Below are 20,849 nucleotides of genomic sequence, written 5' to 3'. Positions count from 1 at the left end.
GATGTCAGTGAGCCTGTAATGCCTCGACGTCGTAAAATGCCAAAACGTTTCGAGACTGGGAGGCACCACACGAATTTCACGCCATAGAGAAAGACCTGTACCGCCAGAAATATTATCAGGCACTGGATTTAGCTGTAAACTGTGTGCAGGATCGATTTGACCAACCCGGTTACAAGTCCTTAAAAAATTTCAACGTGAGGTCCCCCTTACCCCCCTTATCCCCTCCCGTACCCCCTCGCGGCCCCAATATCAAACACTTTCCGACGCCCCTGTAAAATGTCCAAGTCTTCACTTGACTTGGTAGATCTAACACATTTTCATTAATTGTAAGTAACTTCCCCGAATCTTTAAGGGGTTTGAAACTGGTAATTCGATGGTATATTTTATCTTGTATAAATGAAAACAAAAGTAGAATGTATATCTAATGACTACGTCACGTGTTGTTCTACATCATCAATTATAACTTTCATAAACACACTGTGATCCGTATGTATTTATTAATCCTTTCGCTGGATACGCCCCTGTACACCCAACCAAACTACAAGTATATTTCCAAATCAATATTAACATTCGCCCTATTCTTTTCCATGTTAATTCATTTTGTATAAACAGCAAAAGAAAAGGCGCCAAAGTTAAGACAACGCTGCTAGCGCTATTCCTGGATTTGCCAGTTCTATTCTGTCACGAGTTCATTTTGCATGAACTCCGAAAAAGTATAGAATCTATTTACTTCTTAAATAACCAAAGAAACTTGAGGGTATATAAAAAATTGCTAAAGCGAAACCTTATTTAGTGGTTTTAAGCCTTAACGGGCAGAGATGTTTACTTATTCTCACAACACTGTATTTGTAACTCTGAGCCGCACAAGGTCGAACACAATCTCGTTGTGATCACGTAATTATTGTAAACTTTGTTATTTCTTATTAGAGCTACGTCTGTTTTTTTGTACATTACAGATTAACAAAGAAAATGTTTAACAAATCTATGTTGAAATTGCTCAGAACACTGAATAATTGTTTATGTTCCGTGTACACAATACAGCAGAAGTGGGTGGGGTATAGAAATTTGAAGTGGCTATGGGTCCGGTAACCTGACAGATCGTCAGATGTATCCTCATGTCAGCTTCCTAAGGCAAAAAAGGATCTACCTCTTCAGCAAATACAATATACTGACTAAAGGTTAGGTTTAATAGTGTACCAGCAAGTAATTCCAACAAATTTGATGCTATCTAGAGAAGAATTGAGTAATTTTCTTAAGTTAGGGGCAATATCTCCATTTGTGTCAAATACTCAGAAGACGAAAATAGTGATGGAAATATTCCAATGAAAAAGTCATCGCCGCTGACTTTTGGTTTCAATGCCGACATGGATGTGAGTATGAGATAAATTCAAACTTTAAATGTGTCAAAGATCCTCGGATGACCAAACTGCGCCACTCTAAGCTTAAACTGTAAAACGCAATTTAAATAAAAGATATGAGACTGTAATACTTGACTTACCACAGGGTTTTTTTCCCCCTATAAATCTACCTCCGGTAAAAGGAGGTAATCCCAATTCAAAAAAGTATGTTTTTTTCCCAAAGTTGAATTTTAAATTCCCAAATGATTATACCTTTTAGAGTTTTTGCTGTTTTAAGATAGTTTTGCTAATTTGTATGTATATTTAGGTAAATTATAATACTGTTTAGAAAAATGGGAAAAAGAATGGTCAATGGAATTTAATCCCGATAAATGTGACGTTCTAAGAATATATCGTAAAAGAAAATTCTTACACCCTACATAACATCCAGCTTCAGTCCACTGACCATGCAAAATATCTTGGTGTTACCCTAAATAATAACTTGACCTGGTCAAATCACATAAATAACATAACATCCAAGGCCAGTAATACCCTTGGCTTCATCAAAAGGAATGTAAAGACTACCAACAGACAGGTTACAAATGGCATACAAAACCTATGTCAGCCCCCAGGTTGAGTACCTTTCCACCGTCTGGCACCCCTAGCAAAAATATCTTACTTATAAAGTACATGTAGAAAGGGTACAAAGATCTGCAGCCCGCTATGTTTTTAATGACTACCAGTATACCAGTAGCGTCTCCGATATGTTATCAGAACTGAATTGGAAGACCCTAGAACAAAGAAGAAATCATTCCTCCCTGGTTATTTTCTGTAAGATAAGAAATGAATTAGTGGCAGTGGACCATCGTCATCTCACACAGACACGAAATTTAAACTACTTAATTCCACAGTCCAAAACATTGTACCATGCAAATTCTTTTTTTCCCAGGACTATCAGACTATGGAACAGTTTACCAACATATATCCAGCCCAGCCTCAATTTGCAGACATTTGTCAGCGGGCTAGACTCGCAGTCTCTCTAAATACTAAATTAAGAATCCGCTGGTTTTAACTGTATACTTTCGGTCTTTTATCTTTTTAACTTTGCACATAACGTTTTTACTAAAACACTGTTTCCTGACAGTGCCTGCCAGTCATAATCGCTAGACGATTGTTCGGCAGTAGATAGTTGAATATGAAGTCTTCTCAAAAGTTCAGTCAGTCAGTAAACTTCCGCCATATTGTTTTAAGCCTAACTCTGCCCCCAGCGTGACATTTGCAAAAAATGTTTTTCGCATCTCGTAACCTTGACTCTGGAGCTGATGGAGGTATAAGAAGGCAGTTAGCGATCACAAGCAATAAATGTTCATTCTTCAAAGAGTTTGTTAAACATATCATCATTATATTTTAATAATTGTACGAATTAATGCAGAAATCGTTGTCAGCATCTGAGCGAGCCGAAATAAACTTGAAATTTAAACTTAAAAGGTACAATACAGTAAAAGAAACAACTAAAACAAATTAAGTAGGGCTGTAACGATGCATTCGAATTTTCGATTTAGTCGAATACAGTGTTGTCCAAATTGCATTCTTTATTCGCCATGTCCCGAACCGAATATAAATGAAAATGCATGATTGAAACTAAAAGCACTTGAATTTACCAAAAACAAAAGAAATCTACCGAAAACGCTCCCATTTCACAGCGCATTTTGCACTGTTTTGTTGTGTTCTTCGTATTACCCCACCCACAGTGGCTGGCAGATATTTTCACAACACTGATTTGATAAGTCATAGGGCTGATATTTGATGTTGGTTTACTGTTAATAAAATGCTTTTCATAATGTTCTGGGTTTAACATGTGATTGAATTCATAATTAAATTTCATATTCAATCAAAATTTGATTTCAGCAAGTGGGAATTCCCATTTTACGACATCCGAAAACCGTCTATGTAAACATGTTGAGCAAACTGTTGAGGAAATTGTGGATCCTCATGCAAAATACACACACATGTTTGGAAACATTTTGGTTTTAGTTGACAGTTCTAGACATTTGAATCCAAGGCTCTTAAGCTTACATGTTGACTCAGTGTTTTTTACTATTTTTTAACAGTATTATTTCACAGTGTTTTGCAGGGTTTCCACTGGGCACAATTTTTTTTCCGCCACTTAAATTTTTTAAAGAAAAAGGTGCGCACGGCAGAGGATCAGTAATGTCAAAAAAAATAGAATTAATATAATATCACTCAATTAGTTCGGTTTTTTAAATTTATTTTCTACATTCCACAAATAACTCAACAAGCAGATGCATACACATTAACATTGATTTATCATGTAAAGATAAGTAGTCGGTTCAAAATTATATACCTTTTTTTTTCAATCTCTTTTTCATTTCATACTTTAACTATGCAATTTGCTCTTGAACCAGTCTATCCTTATATCACACTGAGTCAAAAATAGGTTTTAATCTTAATTCTCAACCATTTTCGAAACAAATCTATAAAACTATCCCTGTAGTATATAGTTTGCCAATTTTGAATTATCTCCCTTTAATGGTCATTTTTCACTACTAAGATGTTTCTAAAACATGAACATTTAGCTCTTTAATTTCTAACTTTTTATTTCAAAATTTATATAAGGTCATTTATCCAAAACAGCGTGTTTTATTTTATGACTTTTAAAAGCTTTTCAAACAGTCTTAAATTTCATTATATATATATCTAAATTTCTTTAAGGTTTCATACATTAAATGTATTATAGCGAAAATACCACCTAAAGGTACAAGTAGCTCTTTATTATGATGCCCCTGAATGGGGCTGTGTATCAATGCCATACGTTGGGACACTTAAAAGAACCAAACGAACTGCTTTAGTTCATTTGTATCTCAATTCTTCGACTGAAATTTACGAACGCGCTGAAATACGCGACTGAAATTTACGAGCGCGTAGATTTATTTAACAGTAATATTTTACAATCGCGCAAATTTATCTACAATATCTTCCACTTTTCATTATTATCGATTACTTCGGCGAATTGGCTTGATATTACAAATAACTTGCGTTTTAGTATCAAGAAAATGGGTGGGGCTTTTGACGAAGAGCTCAGCAAATATTTTGTTTCATTTGCTTTCGTAATAGTAGGCGGGTCTGAATTTGGCGAATCGGATTGACTGATAATCGTTCTTGCGTGGAGGAACACTCTTGTGACTCCGCAGAAGTTTTAAATTATGCCCAGAGGTGTAATTCGGTATCGACACGGTGTATTGTCTTCGCGTATTGCTAAATATCGGATTATCCGTGACACGCTGTGTATAATTATTGATCGGTGATAGTCATTTCTATTTTACTGTAAGGTTGTTTCCAGTAGTAAAACAGATGTTTATTTTATGCAGATTTAAAATTGTTAACTGTGGAATTTTTTTTTGCCAATTTAATTTTTTTTCACCAAAAAAGGAATTGGCGAATAGCAGCGGAAACCCTGGTTTTGAGTACCCAGTAAGTACAATAACATGAATAATCTAGCCACCATTAAGCAGACTGTAATATATTGTTGGCATAAGCCACATAATTTTCAATGATCTTTTTGTATAAAATTCATAATTCATGAATAAATATTTGTATTCGTCACCCTGTGTTTGTGATAGGTATCATATTCGCCCCTTAGTGTATTCGTTATAACCCTAGAATTAAGTAATTTCTATTTATTAGTAATGATTACACGTTGTTTTTATCAATTTGCCGATCAGTTGCTAACTTTAATCTGATAAAAAAAACCTGATGCAACTGAAATGCCGAGGTGTTACAAACCAGTATTCAGAGTGAACAAAGAATCCGCTGGAAGATTTAATGGAAATTAAATTATTTTGTACATCCATAAACGTCTAATGAAGCATATACAAAACACTGCCATTTTACATTTAAATGACTTAAACATAGTACATGTTTAACATGTTTAAAGCAAATGACATTTAAAAACGGCGAAAGAGTTTTCACACACTCATTCGTACTAGTTTATATCGGCACAGTATGCGGCGAGTACACTTGGAGGCACATTAAACGCAGATAAATACAAGGGCATGGTAAAATTAATTAAAATAATAATATGCTTGATACTTATCCAAAGAAACACTGTGAATTCCAACAGCTTTATGCATACATGCAGAAATAAAATCCCGGTTCCCAAGCCTATGCACGGTACTTTGGCTAGAGAACTGGTTCTGGACAAATAACTTCACTATCTGGCCACTGCAATTAAAAATAAGTAATCCCAGGGGAAAAACCCAGATTGGGATGTTCAGTTTTACTCGCTAGAATTTAGGGTCCTCGGGATCCCATGACAGTGTGGAGGCCTGGAGGAAGAATTTAAGGCATGGGTTCTTGAATGTAATGGCTAGGGGTTGGTCACACTTCCAGATATCATTCTTTGACAAGAGAAGTATGTGAGCCGCATCATGAGAAAACCAACATAGTGGCTTTGCAACCAGCATGGATCCTGACCAGCCTGCGCATCCATGCAGTCTGGTCAGGATCCATGCTGTTCGCTAATGGGTTCTCTAATTGCAATAGGCTTTTAAAGCGAACAGCATGGATCCTGACCAGACTGCGCAGATGCGCAGGCTGGTCTGGGTCCATGCTGGTAGCAAAGCCACTATCTTGGTTTTCTCATGGCGTGGCTCATGTGCAGATGTCATTGCTTTAAAATTATTATGTAGATAGTGTCTGCTAAACTTAATTTTCTTTTTCTTTCATTTCTTTTTATCCAGTACTTGTACATACAGACCTGATCAAGAATGGCTTCTGCTGGACCTATTAGCGATGACCCAGCCTATAACAGTGAGTATTTCATGCAAAATTGAATAGTTAAAACAAGAAACAGCATATTTTTTTCGGGCCAAAATCTGAATTGCAAATAGTATGTTTATTTGGTTTTTTTTTTTTTCCCAAATTCGAAAGTTAAAAGCAGATTTTTTTAAGCAATGGGGGAATAGTGGCGGCACTGGTAAGGAGGGGAAAATTATGCCATAATCATTAAAATAGGGGGAAATTGCGTTGTGATAAAATAACATGCATTCATGACCATTCTTTCTTGAATATTACATTTTAATAAAGATACATGATCAGTCACCTTAAATTTAAAGATTCTCAGTTTATCTGAAAATGCTGGTAAGTTTTGTACATTCCAGATGAGGATAGTCATAAGTAAGAATCTTTTTCTTATATTCTTGTTCTGCACTGACTGTCTAAAGTACCTTTTACTTGTTATTAATGTTAGACATGACAGAGGTTTACAGATTAGTGTATATATTTAAGAAATAATAAGTTCCCAAACTTGGTTTATCATAGAACAACCTGAGATTTGAGTTCTTATGCGTAAGAATATATCACAAAGGCTGTAGGCCTGAGTGATATATTGTTCCGCATAAGAACGAAAAACTCTGGTTATTCTACGATAAATCACACTTGGGAACTTATTATTTCGATTCTAACACGACATATTAGTATCAAAAGGGTTAGAAAAAATGGTAACTGCTTTTTACGACCGTTCTACGCACCTGGATCGGATGACATCATCGCATGCGAGTGGTTTTAATATTGTAGAATAACCAGAGATAGATTTTGCTATACATGTATGTAGGTTATTTGCTGGTAGTGTTAGAATATGAAATACATTTATGAAATTTTATACATGTGGTTACGGTTGTTTCAGGCTATGACCCAGGCTGGACCTCCAACTCGCCACCATTTGATGCTAGATACCCGCATCAGAACCAGATGACGTAAGTATTTTCAGTGTCAGAATGCTAAAATGAAATTGTACTCTTCACGGTAATATTTCTATATATCGATCGTCACCTCCATGCAAAAAGTGGATAACTGCATTTATTAAATAAGGACTTGCACACTTTCTGTGCAAAGGTGACGATATACTGCTAGGTATAATTTGCTTCAAATGTATATTTCTAACAGAGCTGATATTTCAGTGTTGGTTTTCAATCATGTTCCATACGTAACATTCAGCTCTGCTCTGTACAACATTTAAATTGTACTGAAATAGATACCACATGCAGGTAAGGAAGATATTAGTATTGCATGTGATATGCATATATTATCAGCAACACCTTGATTTAAATAACAAGAGTGTTAATATGGTATTGTCTGTCTACCACACTTACTGTCTTAGGACAATTTTAAAACTACTGTAGAGAATTTAGCTAAACTTGACCTATTGATAGATGGAAATGGAGTGCACAAGAACCATATTTCTGTCTGTAAAGAAGCAGTTCTGGAATTTTCTTCCAATCCTTTTTATGCTTTCATATAGTGTTGCTGCTGTCCGTAGTTCTGTCTGCTAGTCCCAAAATCTTGTGTGTCCAACTCCTCCCACACTATTGGCCTGATTTGCTTTCTGAAAACTTTCACAGATTACAAGCTAGATGTGCAGATTTATAAAAAGGAGGAACTTTTGCTGTGTCTGTTTTTTAGCTCACCTGAGCCAAAGGCTCATGGTGAGCTTTTGTGACTGCTCAGTGTCAGTCGTGTGTCCGTCAACAGTTCCTAAAAAAATCTTCTTGAAAACCACTGGGCAGAATTACACCAAACTTCACAGGAATGATCCTTGGGTGGCCCCCTTTCAAAATTATTCAAAGAATTTAATTCCAAGCAGAACTCTGGTTGCCATGGCAACCAGAAGAAAAACTTGAAAAATCGTCTTGTCCAAAACCACAGGGCCTAGGGCTTTGATATTTGGTATGTAGCATTATATAGTGGTTCTCTTCCAGGATTGTTCAAATTATTCTCCTAGGGTCAAATATTCCCCCGCTCCAGGGGTCACATGGTTTATATAGACTTGTATAGGAAAAAACTTCAAAATCTTCTTGTCTGAAACCACAAGACCTAGACCTTTGATATTTGGTATGTAGCATTGCCTTATGGTTGTCTACTAAGATTGTTCAAATTATGCCCCTTAGGGTGAAAAGAGGCCCTGCCCCAGGGGTACCAAGTTTTACATAGACTTATATAGGAAAAACTTTAAAAATCTTTTTGTTTGAAACTGCAAGGCCTAGGCTTTTGATATTTGATATGTAGCATTTCCTAGTGGTCCTTCACCAAGATTATTCAAATTATACCACTTAGGTGAATAGAGGCCCCACCCAGGGAGTCCCAAGTTTTACATAGACTTAAATAGGAAAAAATCTTCTTGCCTGAAACTGAAAGGCCAAGGCATTTGATATTTGGTATGTTGCATTGCCTAGTGGTCTTCTACCATATTTGTTCAAATTAAGCCCCTGGGGTGAAGCCCTGTCTGGGGGCCCCAAGATTTACATTACATAGGAAAACATTTAAAAAAATTCTTGTCTGAAAGTTCAAGGCGCAAGCCTTTGATATTTGGTATGTAGCATTGCTTAGTGCTTCTCTAACAAAATTGTTTAAATTATGCCCCTGGGGTGAAAAGAGGCCCCGCCACAGGGGTCACTTGTGTATGTTATATAAGAAAATATACTTCAAAAATTATCTGATCATATTTCCTAGACTGTTTAATTATAATTACCTGATGGCCCCAAGTAATTAGGGGTCACTTGACTGTGACCTTGACCTTCTGACCTACATTTTAAGATACAGCCTTAAAATTTGGATGACATATACAGTTTTGCACACCAATCTTAACAGCATAGAACTTTGGACCACGTCAATAACTTTTGACTAAGATTTCAATACTAATCTTTAATGTTCTTAGCCCTGACCTACTGACCTACTTTCTTGTTTTGGAAGCTACAGCAAAAAGATTTGGACCACATGTCAGGGGTCACGCTGTTGATCGCCACTTGAGCCATTTGCGACAAAAAATTAAAAGTGGCTCCGAAATTTTCTAATTGGCGAAAATGGCCCGAAGCTATATCTGTCTGCAAAACTACGAATATTGCCAGTTTTGCGAACCAAAATGTGTGAAAAATCATAATCTGTATAGACACAACATCCTTTATCGAATCCGTTATTGAAAGGGAGGGAGCCAATTTGCAATTTTTTTTATTTGATCAGGCAGTTAATTGGCGATAATTAGATTATTAAATAACAAACTGGATAATTAATCATCATTTTGTGCACTTGATACGATTTTATGAGCAGTCGGCCGTTAGACGTATTTTCTATGATTGCCGAGGGTTAGTTTGGGCAAAAACAAATAAAAATGCTTTAGACAAGCAGAAATTGTAAGTATTGAATAGCTATGATGATAGAAAAGCAATAAAACATAGGTATTTTATTAAATATTTAATTCCAACTTACATTTTCCGAATTTGTCACCCGTTTTCGCGACCGTGATTTTCGGATATTTCTGTCATTTCTGACGAGATTTTTTAGTGCAATTTTAATAAAAAGCCAATAAAGAGTCTACATTTAAGAGAAATATGACAACTGTTGCAAAAGGAGCTCTTATTTTGAAGTATTTTTCAAGAATAAAACATGCAAAGGCATCGAACCCCACCCACTTATAGGCAGTGTGCAAAATAAGACACTGTTTTTTTTTTTAAAACATTTTTTTTTTCTTTTTTGACATCTTTATTTTAAATGTGATTTTCAGAATTATTTTTATTAAATGGCAGATGTTTATAAAAATGATAATTTTAGAAATTAACACAAATTGATTTTCTAAATAGCTTTTTAAAGGGTTACTAAGAAATATGTTATAACTACATTAATTTCTTGAGAAGTATGAGTACTTTGGTACATATAATGTAGTCCTACAAGAACATCAATGCTATGCGCTTCGCCATTGTTGGCCTCATAATTTTATCTTCGGAAAAAGCAGTGGCTCAGAGAAAAAAAATCCCAGTGTGACCCCTGCATGTATAATGTTTGATACAGATTTCAATACTCATCTTAAATAGTCTTAATCAGGTTAGCGATAGAGGGCCATCATGGCCCTCTTGTACTGCAGTTATGGCTCTTTGATAGTTTTGCTAGAATTTAGAGAAAAATCCTTTGTGTCCAACTCCTCCCACACTATTAGCCTCCTCATACAGAAATTGATTTCAAGTTGCTCGGATGTACAACCTTATCTGAATACAATTTGCTTCAAACTTTTAGTCAAACATCCTTCTGTTAAGATGGTCTGTACTAAAATCTTTGCTACTTAGAGGATGGTGTATTATCTGGGAGCTTCCAGTCCTATGGACACAGTTATAGTTATTTTATAAGTTGCCTAAACCTTGTTTAGGATGAGCTGTTATTATAGGTGGATGCTCCGCTGTCCATTTAAGGCATCCTGTGTCAACATTTACACTTAAACACTTCCACTGTAACTACTGGTCAGACATTGTTGTGCTTCGATTCTTTTTTAACAAATGAAACACTCCTCATGAACCACTTGATAGATTTGATCAAACTTGATCTGTAGCATTTACATAAGGTTCTTTCCCAAATTTGTTCAGGTTGGGACATCTGACTACTTTCAGGGGATGTTAGAGCTAAAAATAGGAATACCTTAAAATAATTTCTTATGAACATCTAAAGGGATTTTTATCAGACTAGGTCTGAAGCATCATTATAAGGTCCTCTCCCAGTTTTATTCTGATTGAGACTTTTGGTCCTAATTAGGGACTGCTAGAGTTAAAAATAGAAAAAAACTTTTATAAACTTCTTCTAATGAATTTCTTCATCATACTATGTCTGTACAACCATTTCCTCTCCCAACTTTTTTTAAAAATTGGACCTTGGCCCCATTATGATCAGCTAGAGTATAAAATAGAAAACTTTTAAACAACTTCTTCTCAGGAACGGCTAGATAGCTATTCATCAAGCTTGGTTTGTAGCATTATCATAATGTTGTCTCCTAAATTTGTTTTGATGGGGAAATTGGTTCTTTTTAGGGGTAACAATCTTCAGCAGTCTTTGTAGTATTTTATTAGGTCCTCCCCATATTTTGTTCAAATGTGGACCCATGGCCCCTTTTTCAAGGCTGCTAGAAGAACAAAATACATTTGCACAACTTGACATGTATCCTTTGATAGATCATAGATCTTCATACATAGTCTGTAGATCAATCTCAGATTTGTTCAATTGGTAACACGTTGTCCCTTTCATGGGCCACCAGAGCTAATGATAGAAAAGAAAACTGTAAACAACTTCCTGTCAGGAACCATTAGATGGATCTTCATCAAACCTGACCTGTATTATCCTTGTATGGACCTCTCTAAAATATATTCAAACGGTTTTGCTAAGTCCTTGTTCGGGGCAGCAAGGGTTCAAAATAGGAAAACCTTCAAACAGCTAAACTGCCTGGATGAATTATCAGTTAATTTGACTTGCAGCATGCTTGGTATAAACCTCTTTCAGTTTTGTTTAAATGGTTCAACTTTACCCCTTTTGATCCCAATCTTAAACCTGGAGTGCATAGGTAGAAAATGATGACCAGGTGCTAGCAAATAAATAGAGCATGCTCAGTCATGAATTTTTATGCCCCAAGTATTTCATTTGTCCATCCGTTCGCTTATTAATCTGTTTGTCAATCACACTTTTATGTGTACTCAGCCATTGCAGACTTTTTAGCTCACCTAAGCCGAAGGCTTATGGTGAGCTTTTGTGACCGCTCAGTGTCCATCATCAGTCGTACGGTGTGCGTCGTGCATCCGTCAACAATTTCTAAAAAAATCTTCTTCTTGAAAACCACTGGGCAGAATTATACCATACTTCACAGGAATGATCCATAGATGGCCCCCTTCCAATATTTTTTAAAGAATTGAATTCCATGCAGAACTCTGGTTGCCATGGCAACCGAAAGGAAAAACTTGAAAAATCTTCTTGTGCAAAACTGCAAGGCATAGAGCCTTGTTATTTGGCATGTGACATCATCTAATGGTTTTCTATGAAGACTGTTCAAATTGTGCCCCTGGAGTGAAAAGAGGCCCCGCCCTTGGGGGTCGCAAGTTTTACATAGACTTACATAGGAAAAAAACTTTAAAAATCTTCTTATCTAAAACCACAAGACCTAGGCCTTTGATATTTGGTATGTAGCATTGCCTTTTGGTCCTTTACCAAAATTGTTGAAATTATAACCCTTTGGTGAAAAGAGGCCCTGCACCGATGGGGTCTCAAGTTTTACATAGACTTATAAAGGAAAAACTTCAAAAATCTTCTTGTCTGAAACTGGAAGGCTTAGGCTTTTGATATTTGGTATGTTGCATTGCCTTGTGGTCCTCTACCAAAATTGAACAAATTATGCCCCTGGGATGAATAGAGGCCCTGCCCTGGGGATCCAAAATTTAACATAGAATTATATAGGGGAAAAAATACAAATCTTCTTGTCTTTAAGTTCAAGGCCTAGACCTTTGATATTTGGTACGTAGCATTACCTAGTGGATCTCTAACAAGATTGTTCAAATTATGCCCCTTGTATGGAAGGAGGCCCTGCCCCGGGGGTCAGTTGTTATATAAGTTATATAGGAATATATACTTCAAAAATTATCAGATCATATTTCCTAGACTGTTTAATTATAATGACCTGATGACCCCAATTGATTAGGGGTCACTTGACTGTGACCTTGACCTACTGACCTACTTTCATGTTTTTTAAGATACAGCCTTGTAATTTGGATGGCATGTACAGTTTTGCACACCAATCTTAAAACTGACTTTCAGTGACCATGAATGTGACCTACTGACCTACTTTCTAATATTTTAGCATCAGTGTGCCATTTTATACATGTGGCTTGTATTACACAGGTGAGTGATTTAGGGTCATCATGACCCTCTTGTTTAATGCCATATGGTGCGAAAAAAGTGCAGTGCTACACCCACTGAGCTACAGGACTGCGAACATGTTATTTATAGCTTACAAGTACTCTTTAGATCTCGTTGCTGAACCCTGAAGATTAATGTCACTTTCAATATTGAGGCATTTGTATATTTCAGAAACTGTATTCGTAACTTCATGGACTATCATCGATGCAAACAGATAAAAGGAGAAGACTATGTGAATTGTAACTACTTCAAAAAGGTGTATATCAGGAAATGTAATCCTACTACGGTAAGTTGAAGTGTTGTTTAAATGCTGTAAATTAAGCAAATTATTGACAGTGCTAGTAGTGGGTCTCTTAACGTATGGCCCACCTAATGGTGTATATTTCAAATGTTTAAAACAATGTTAAAGCAATATACTGTATCCAGTGAGAGAATTGTATGCAAAATTTATATAAAAAAAAACATAATTCATGACATTTCCTCAGTCTCAAGTAGAGACCAATTTTAAAGTGATGTCCAGTGTCCAAAACGTTTGCAGAGAATTCATTATACCATTAATTTCAATAAAAGAAATGTCAAACTATTGGTAAACAATTATAAAATACAAAATAAAACTGTGAATATCATTTTTAGCTCATCTGATTTTTTGAAAAAAAATGATGAGTTATTGTCATCACTTGAGTGGTTGTCTGCGTCGGCGTTGCCTGGTTAAGTTTTATGTTTAGGTCAGCTTTACTCCTAAACTATCAAAGCTATTGCTTTGAAACTTGGAATACTTGTTCACCATCATAAGCTGACCCTGTATAGCAAGAAACATAACTCCATCCTGCTTTTTGCAAGATTTATGGCCCCTTTTGTACTTAGAAAATATCAGATTTCTTGGTTAAGTTTTATGTTTAGGTCAACTTTTCTCCTAAACAATCAAAGCTATTGCTTTGAAACTTGGAATACTTGTTCACCATCATAAGCAGACCCTGTACGTCAAGAAACATAACTCCATCTTGCTTTTTGCAAGATTTAATGCCCCTTTTGGACTTAGAAAATCAGTTTTCTGGGTTAAGTTTTATGTTTAGGTCAGCTTTTATCCTAAAGTATCAAAGCTATTGCTTTAAAACTTGCAACACTTGTTCACCATCATAAGTTGACCCTGTACAGCAAGAAACATAACTCCATCCTGCTTTTTGCAAGATTTATGGCCCCTTTTGTACTTAGAAAATATCAGATTTCTTGGTTAAGTTTTATGTTTAGGTCAACATTTTCTCTTAAACTATCAAAGCTATTGCTTTGAAACTTGCAACACTTGTTGACCATCATAAGCTGACCCTGTACAGCAAGCAACATAACTCCATCCTGCTTTTTGCAATAATTATTGCCCCTTTTGGACTTAGAAAATCATTTTCTTGGTTGAGTATTATGTTTAAGTCAACTTTTCTCATAAACTATCAAAGCAATTGCTTTAAAACTTGCAACAGTTTTTCACCATCATAAGTGGACACTGAACATCAAGAAACATAACTCTATCCTGCTTTTTGCAAGAATGATGGCCCTTTTTAGACTTAGAAAATCATGGGTAGGACAATTTTTCTATTACACCCAAAAATTCAGATGAGCGTCAGCACCCGCAAGGCGGTGCTCTTGTTAACTTGACTCTTCATAGAAAAAGTACAGCTATTGCACTCACCCCGGCATTCCCGTTGGTAAAAGTTTTTGTATCTCTGTTCAAAGCTATTGACTTGAAACTTAAAAGTAGTTATTCACTATCAAAGTCTTCACCAAGAGGAGCAATGCCCATAACTCTGTTTGAATTTTGACTGAGTTTTGTTCCTTTTTAACTAAGATGTTTTTGGGTTAAGGTTTTTATAAATTTTAAGTTAAATATCTCTGTTTGACTTGAAACTTAAACTAAAGTCTACACCTGCAGAAACAATTCACATATCTCTGATTTGAATTTTGAGAGAGCTATGCCCGCCCCCCCATGAGTGTTGGGGGTATATAGATTTGGTCTTGTCCGTTCATGCATGTGTGTCCGTCCGTCCAAAGTTCGTGACATGCCTAGCTCAAAAAGTATTTGGTATAAATAGATGAAACCTTGCGTGAGTCTTTATCATGATATGAACTTGCACACCTATTTTTCGTCTGGCTCCGCCCCCTATTTCCAGAGTTATGGCCCCTGAAATAGTCAAAAATGCACATTTTCACCTTGTGATACGCGTAGCTCAAAAAGTATTTGATATAAGTTCATGAAACTTTGCATGAGTCTTAATCATGATATGCACCTTCTATTTTTCATCTGGGTCCGCCCCCTATTTCCAGAGTTATGGCCCCTGAAATAGTCAAAAATGCACATTTTCGCCTTGTGACGCGCCTAGCTCAAAAAGTATTTGATATAGATTTATTAATCCCCCGCCACAAATGGTGGGGGGTTATAGGAATGGTCTCCATCCGTCCGTCCTTCTGTCTGTCTGTAACACTTCCGTGTCCAGTCCATATCTTCTAAACCCCATGAAGGATTTTCATGAAACTTGGGTCAAATGATCACATCATCAAGACGATGTGCAGAACTCCTGAGTCAGCCATGTTGGCTAAAGATCAAGGTCACAACTAAAGGTCAAAGGTTTTAGCCTTCCATTTCGTGTCTGCTCTGTATCTCCTAAACCCCTTGAAGGAATGAGCCCTGTATCTCCTAAACCGCTTGAAGGATTTTCATGAAACTTTGGTCAAATGATAGCTTCATCAAGATAATGTACAGAATTCATAAGTCAGTCATGTCAGTTCAAGGTCAAGGTCACCGCTCAAGGTCAAGGGTTTACCCTTTCACTATCCATAATAGTGGTGGGGGATTTAGCTGTCTTTCAGACTGCCTTGTTCAAACTTAAAATAGTTGTTCAACATCATCAACCACTTCATATGACACAAGGGGCATAACTCTGGTACAATTTTTTCATGAATAATTCCCCCTTTTTACTTACAATTTCAGGTTAAAGATTTGATGTACTTTCACTCTGTCCCTGTTATTACTGAATGGACCTGATTCAAACTTAAAATAATTGTTCAGCATCATCACCTGCATCATATGACATAAGGTGCATAACTCTGGCAGCAATTTTTCATGAATTATGCCCTCTTTTACTTAGAACTTTGGTTAATTTTGATGCATTTTTGTCGAGGTTAAATTCAATTATAACTTTGTCTGGAGCATTTCTTCTTCATGCATGGAGGGATTTTGATAGGGCTGTAACGATACATTAGAATATTTGATTTAGTCGAATATAGTTTTGTCCGAATTGTATTTGTTATTCGCCATGTCCCGAACCAAATATTTACGAATAAATCAAACTAAGATTACTTGAATTTACCTAAAACACAAGAAAGCTACCGAAAATGCTCCCGTTTCATAGCGCATTTCGCATAAACTATTCGTTTTCTTTGTATTACCCCATCCAAAACAGTAGACAAATATTTTCACAACAATGATTTGATAAGTCTCATAGGGCCGATATTTGATGTTGGTTTACCATAAATAAAATGCTTTTCGTAATTTTCTGGGTTTGAAATGTGATTGAATTCATATTTTATATAATTTTAAGATATTTGATTTCAGCATGTGGGAATTCCCATTGTACAACATCCAAATACTTTCTACATAAACAACATGTTGAGCAACGAGTAAACCGTTGAAATAGGGGATCCTCTTGCCAAATACATGTCGTCAGTTTTTGGTCATCTCTAAGCATTTTTTTGCCAAACATTTGACAGTTTAAGTCATTTGAATCCAAAGCCTCTTTAAGCTTACATGCTGACTGTGTTTTTAGTTCACCTGTCACATAGTGACAAGGTGAGCTTTTGTGATTATCTGTCGTCAGTCCATCCATCCGTGCGTCAACAATTTCTTGTCTGCACAATAGCAGCTTCATTTATGATTTTATTTTAACCAAACTTGCACACAACTTGTATCACCATAAGATCTTGGTTCCTTTCTTGAACTGGCGAGATTCTGATATGGGTTCCAGAGTGATGGCCCCTGAAAGGGCCAGAATTAGCTATTTTGATCTTGTCTACACAATAGCAGCTTCATTTATGATTTGAATTTAATCGGACTTGCACAAAACTTGTGTCACCATAAGATCTTGGTTCCTTTCTTGAACCGGCCAGATCCCTTAATGGGTTCTAGAGTTATGGACCCTGAAAGGGCCAAAATTAGCTATTTTGACCTTGTCTGCACAATAGCAGCTTCATTTATGATTTTATTTTAACCAAACTTGCACACAACTTGTATCACCACAAGATCTTGGTTCATTTCTTGAACTGGCCAGATTCCATCATGGGTTCTGGAGTTATTGCCCCTTAAAGGTCCAAAATAGATTTAGATTTTTTTAAAAGATTTACTTCCCTTTATTGTTACTATAAATAACTTATATTGTAACTTTTTGCAATCATTTTTTATTTGGCATAAATGTTTGCCTCAATGAGACAGGGTGTCATGTGCTGCTCCTAGTCCTTTTGACAGCTGGCGGGCTCAACATGTTGCCCATGGGCATCTAGTCACTATATCTCAGTTATTATAAAATGCAATTGATTCAAACTTGAAGTAGTTGTTCCACATCATCACTCACATCATATGACACAAGATGCATAATTCTTGCACCAATATTTAACAAATTATGCCCTCCTTTTGCTATAGTGTACTTATATATTGTTTTGATACACTTTATCTTTACCTCTCTTACAACTTAATATTTTTGACACAGACTCAGGATATTGTGCAGTTTCTTCATCCACAATTGGAGTCATAAAACACTCAAGTGACAGCTCCAGTTTCCTCAGATGTGCCCAGTTTCACTACCCAGCATCGAAATAGTGGAGCGCACTTCCTCCTGTGACAGCTCGTGTTTAGAATATCAGTTTAATTTTGATGCTTTTCACAATATCTCTGTTGTTATTAAATGTTTGTTCCACACCATCACCCACATCATAATAATAACATATAGTCCATATCTCTGGCACTAATATTGGACAAATTATGCCTCCTTTTTATTTAGCATTTAAGGTTTAAATTGAGATGCACTTTTGCTCAAGATTTGTTACTACTAAATAGATTTTATTCAAGCGTAAAATAGTAGTTCCACATTATTAGCCACGTCATATAACACATGGACCATAATTGTGCATTACTATTGCAGAAAATTTCATGAATCAAGTCTCTTTTATACAACGTTTATGTTTGAAACACTTCAACTCTGTCTCTGTTATTACTTAATACATTTGACACAGGCTTAAACTATTGTCCAATGTCTACATCCTCATAGGAGTAATTAAACACTCCAGTGAAATCTCCAGCTTCCCCTCAGATGTGCTTAATTTCAGTATCGGGCATTGAAATAGTTGAATGTGCTGTCTCATGTGACATCTAGACATCTATTTTAATATTACTTGGCACAAATGCATGAGACAATGTGTCACATGTGGTACATCATCCCCTACCTTCCAAGGTCAAGGTCAAACTTAGAAGTGAAAGATTTTAGGTATTTTTTGTGGCCCACAAAATTTTTGTTTTGGTTTTCGGAGGGAGGCACTTAGACCTTGTCTGTCCATCCATCTGTCCATCAAATTAGTGTCATGCATATCTCAAAAATTATTTGACCCATAGTCGTCAAATCACACAGGATTGTTTAATTCAGCAGGGGAAGCTGTGCACCTGATGTTTTTATATTGGCTCTTATAGAGCCAGACCAGCAGGTACTGCGTATTGGGCGAAGTTGAGCGATAACTGAAGTATTCGACCAGAGTTAAGGCCCTTGACCTAGTCAAAAATATGCATAGAAAGGGCCTAGGTTTGTGTAACATGTATCTCAGAAAGTATATGACCGAGGATTTTGAATATTTCAGGAATATTATTCAGTTGTGCCCCAGGGGTTTTGTTAAATTGTAAGAGATATTACTCAGCCGGACCAGAGTTAAAAGTTTGTGTGTGTATCTTGAAAATATTTCACCTGCAGTTATGAAAACATGTTTGAGTATTATCCAGCATGTGAATTTGTGCACCCGAGTTCTTTTTCACTTTACAAGACCAGATTTATGGCCCTTGACTTAAAATAACCTAGCATAAAAATTTGACATGGTAAGCTGTTAGGTCATAAATGTTCACAATTATGTGGGGTTTTTTTTTTTCAGAATGACTTCTCTTTGATAAGATGAAGTATTTCATTACATTTTGGAAAATTAGATAAATATCTTGACTGTTTGCTTGGCCCACTGTCTGTTTTTCCATCTGTTATGATTTGGGTCCACAGCATAAATTAAAAATAATTAAAGGTATTGACTTTGACCTTGGCATTAACCATAGCCTGCTTGCAGCAAGTGATTTTGGGCAGTTCAGACCAAAGTCTGTATTCAGTCAGAATATGAAAACTATTTTACTGCCAAAATTAAATGTTGGAGCAGTCCATTTTAGAAATTTAGCTGGGTAAAGTAGGTTGCAATGACACTATGTGCATAGTACAAAAACTGGATGGTAGGTCAGAGGTTATGGCACAAGTTGTAATCGAAGGTCAAATCTGACATCATATTATTTGTTTCAGGACTATGTTGTGGTATGCATTCTCGTAAAAGCTAGTCATTATTTCATTTCAGCTTGAGAAGATGGAAGAACAAATGGAAAATGGAATCTTTCAATACAGACTATAGTGTCTATTGATTGCTTGACCAACAAACATCAGGATTTTTTTTTTAGAATAGTTTCAAAAACTTTATTAATGCCCATGAATATGAAGGTTTTAAGAGACTGAAAATGAAACAGTTTAGCAGAAATACCAGTTTGACTGATAATTTTGTTGTCTGAAAATAAATAAATAAAAAGTAAAGTGTGGTTTAGTTGTAGATAGGTATTTACACAGTAAGCCATTATAGTGGTATGATTTTAGTTCACCAGTGCTGCAAGCACAATTTGAGCTATTGCGACAACCCTTTGTGTGGCATAAGTGTCCAAGTAGTCATTGTACATGTACATTGAGCAACGTTACAACAAACTTGGTGTGATGGTAAATGACCACCAAGGCTCCTATAAGTTTGATAATAGGCTGGATCAGATAAGTAACACAAGAGATATGACCCTTGAAAATTCATAGTAAACCATGTTTCAGCTCATGCCCTTTATTAGCTCCCCTTTACCAAAGGTTCAGGGTGAGCTATTAGAACAGGAGGAGGGTCGAGTGTCCATCATTATCAAGATTTTAACTTAAACATACTCTCCTCTGAAGTTACTGCCCAGAATTACACCAAACTTGGTCTATAGCATCCTTTTATGGTCATCTCTCAAATTTGTCTAAATGGTTCTGCTTGACACCTTTTAAGACATGGTGGATCTAGGAATAGGAAAACCTTAAACAACTTGATCTCATGAATCAGTTGATGGATTACCACCAAATTTGGTCTTTAACACCTTATGAGGTCATTTCTCAGTTGTGTTCAAGTGGTTTCACATGACACTTTCAAGGCTGTCTGAGCTAAAAGTAGAGAAAACCTATAACTGACCTTTGATCATCACCAAACTTGTAACATCCTTGTAAGGTCCTTTCTTCCCCGCTTGGTTCTCAGCATCAAGAGGGTAGTGCTAGGACCTGTCAGCACGGTGTCAGCATAATGTGACTGGATGGGATCAGTGTCACATGTCTATGGCATGATATTCAAGTGAGGCAGCACTATAAATTTTGGCATTGTGCTCACTGCTACAAGTAGAAAAGTTTTTGTACCCCCCGACAACAAAGTTGTAAGGGGGGGTAT

General features: G+C 36.3%; 1 protein-coding gene across 2 annotated transcripts; it reads left to right on the top strand.

Annotated features, from left to right (window-relative positions):
* The first annotated feature begins 806 nt into the window (after positions 1 to 806).
* LOC123564317 (uncharacterized) lies at positions 807 to 19,930 on the top strand. 2 transcript variants are annotated; one of them, XM_053536954.1, is made up of 5 exons: positions 807 to 894; positions 6,098 to 6,167; positions 7,042 to 7,111; positions 13,242 to 13,356; positions 19,701 to 19,930. In XM_053536954.1, the coding sequence occupies exons 2-5, from the start codon at positions 6,125 to 6,127 to the stop codon at positions 19,752 to 19,754; spliced, it is 282 nt and encodes a 93-aa protein (XP_053392929.1). In that variant the 5' UTR covers positions 807 to 894; positions 6,098 to 6,124; the 3' UTR covers positions 19,755 to 19,930. The 2 variants fall into 2 exon arrangements, with proteins under 2 accessions (XP_053392929.1, XP_053392930.1); XM_053536955.1 differs by having other exon boundaries at positions 825 to 903.
* The last annotated feature ends 919 nt before the right edge of the window (positions 19,931 to 20,849 follow it).

This window comes from Mercenaria mercenaria, chromosome 2 (assembly GCF_021730395.1).
Source record: "Mercenaria mercenaria strain notata chromosome 2, MADL_Memer_1, whole genome shotgun sequence".
Lineage (NCBI taxonomy): Eukaryota > Metazoa > Mollusca > Bivalvia > Venerida > Veneridae > Mercenaria > Mercenaria mercenaria.
Note: the sequence above shows the minus strand (reverse complement) of the source record. Positions and strands in the feature narration are given on the sequence as shown.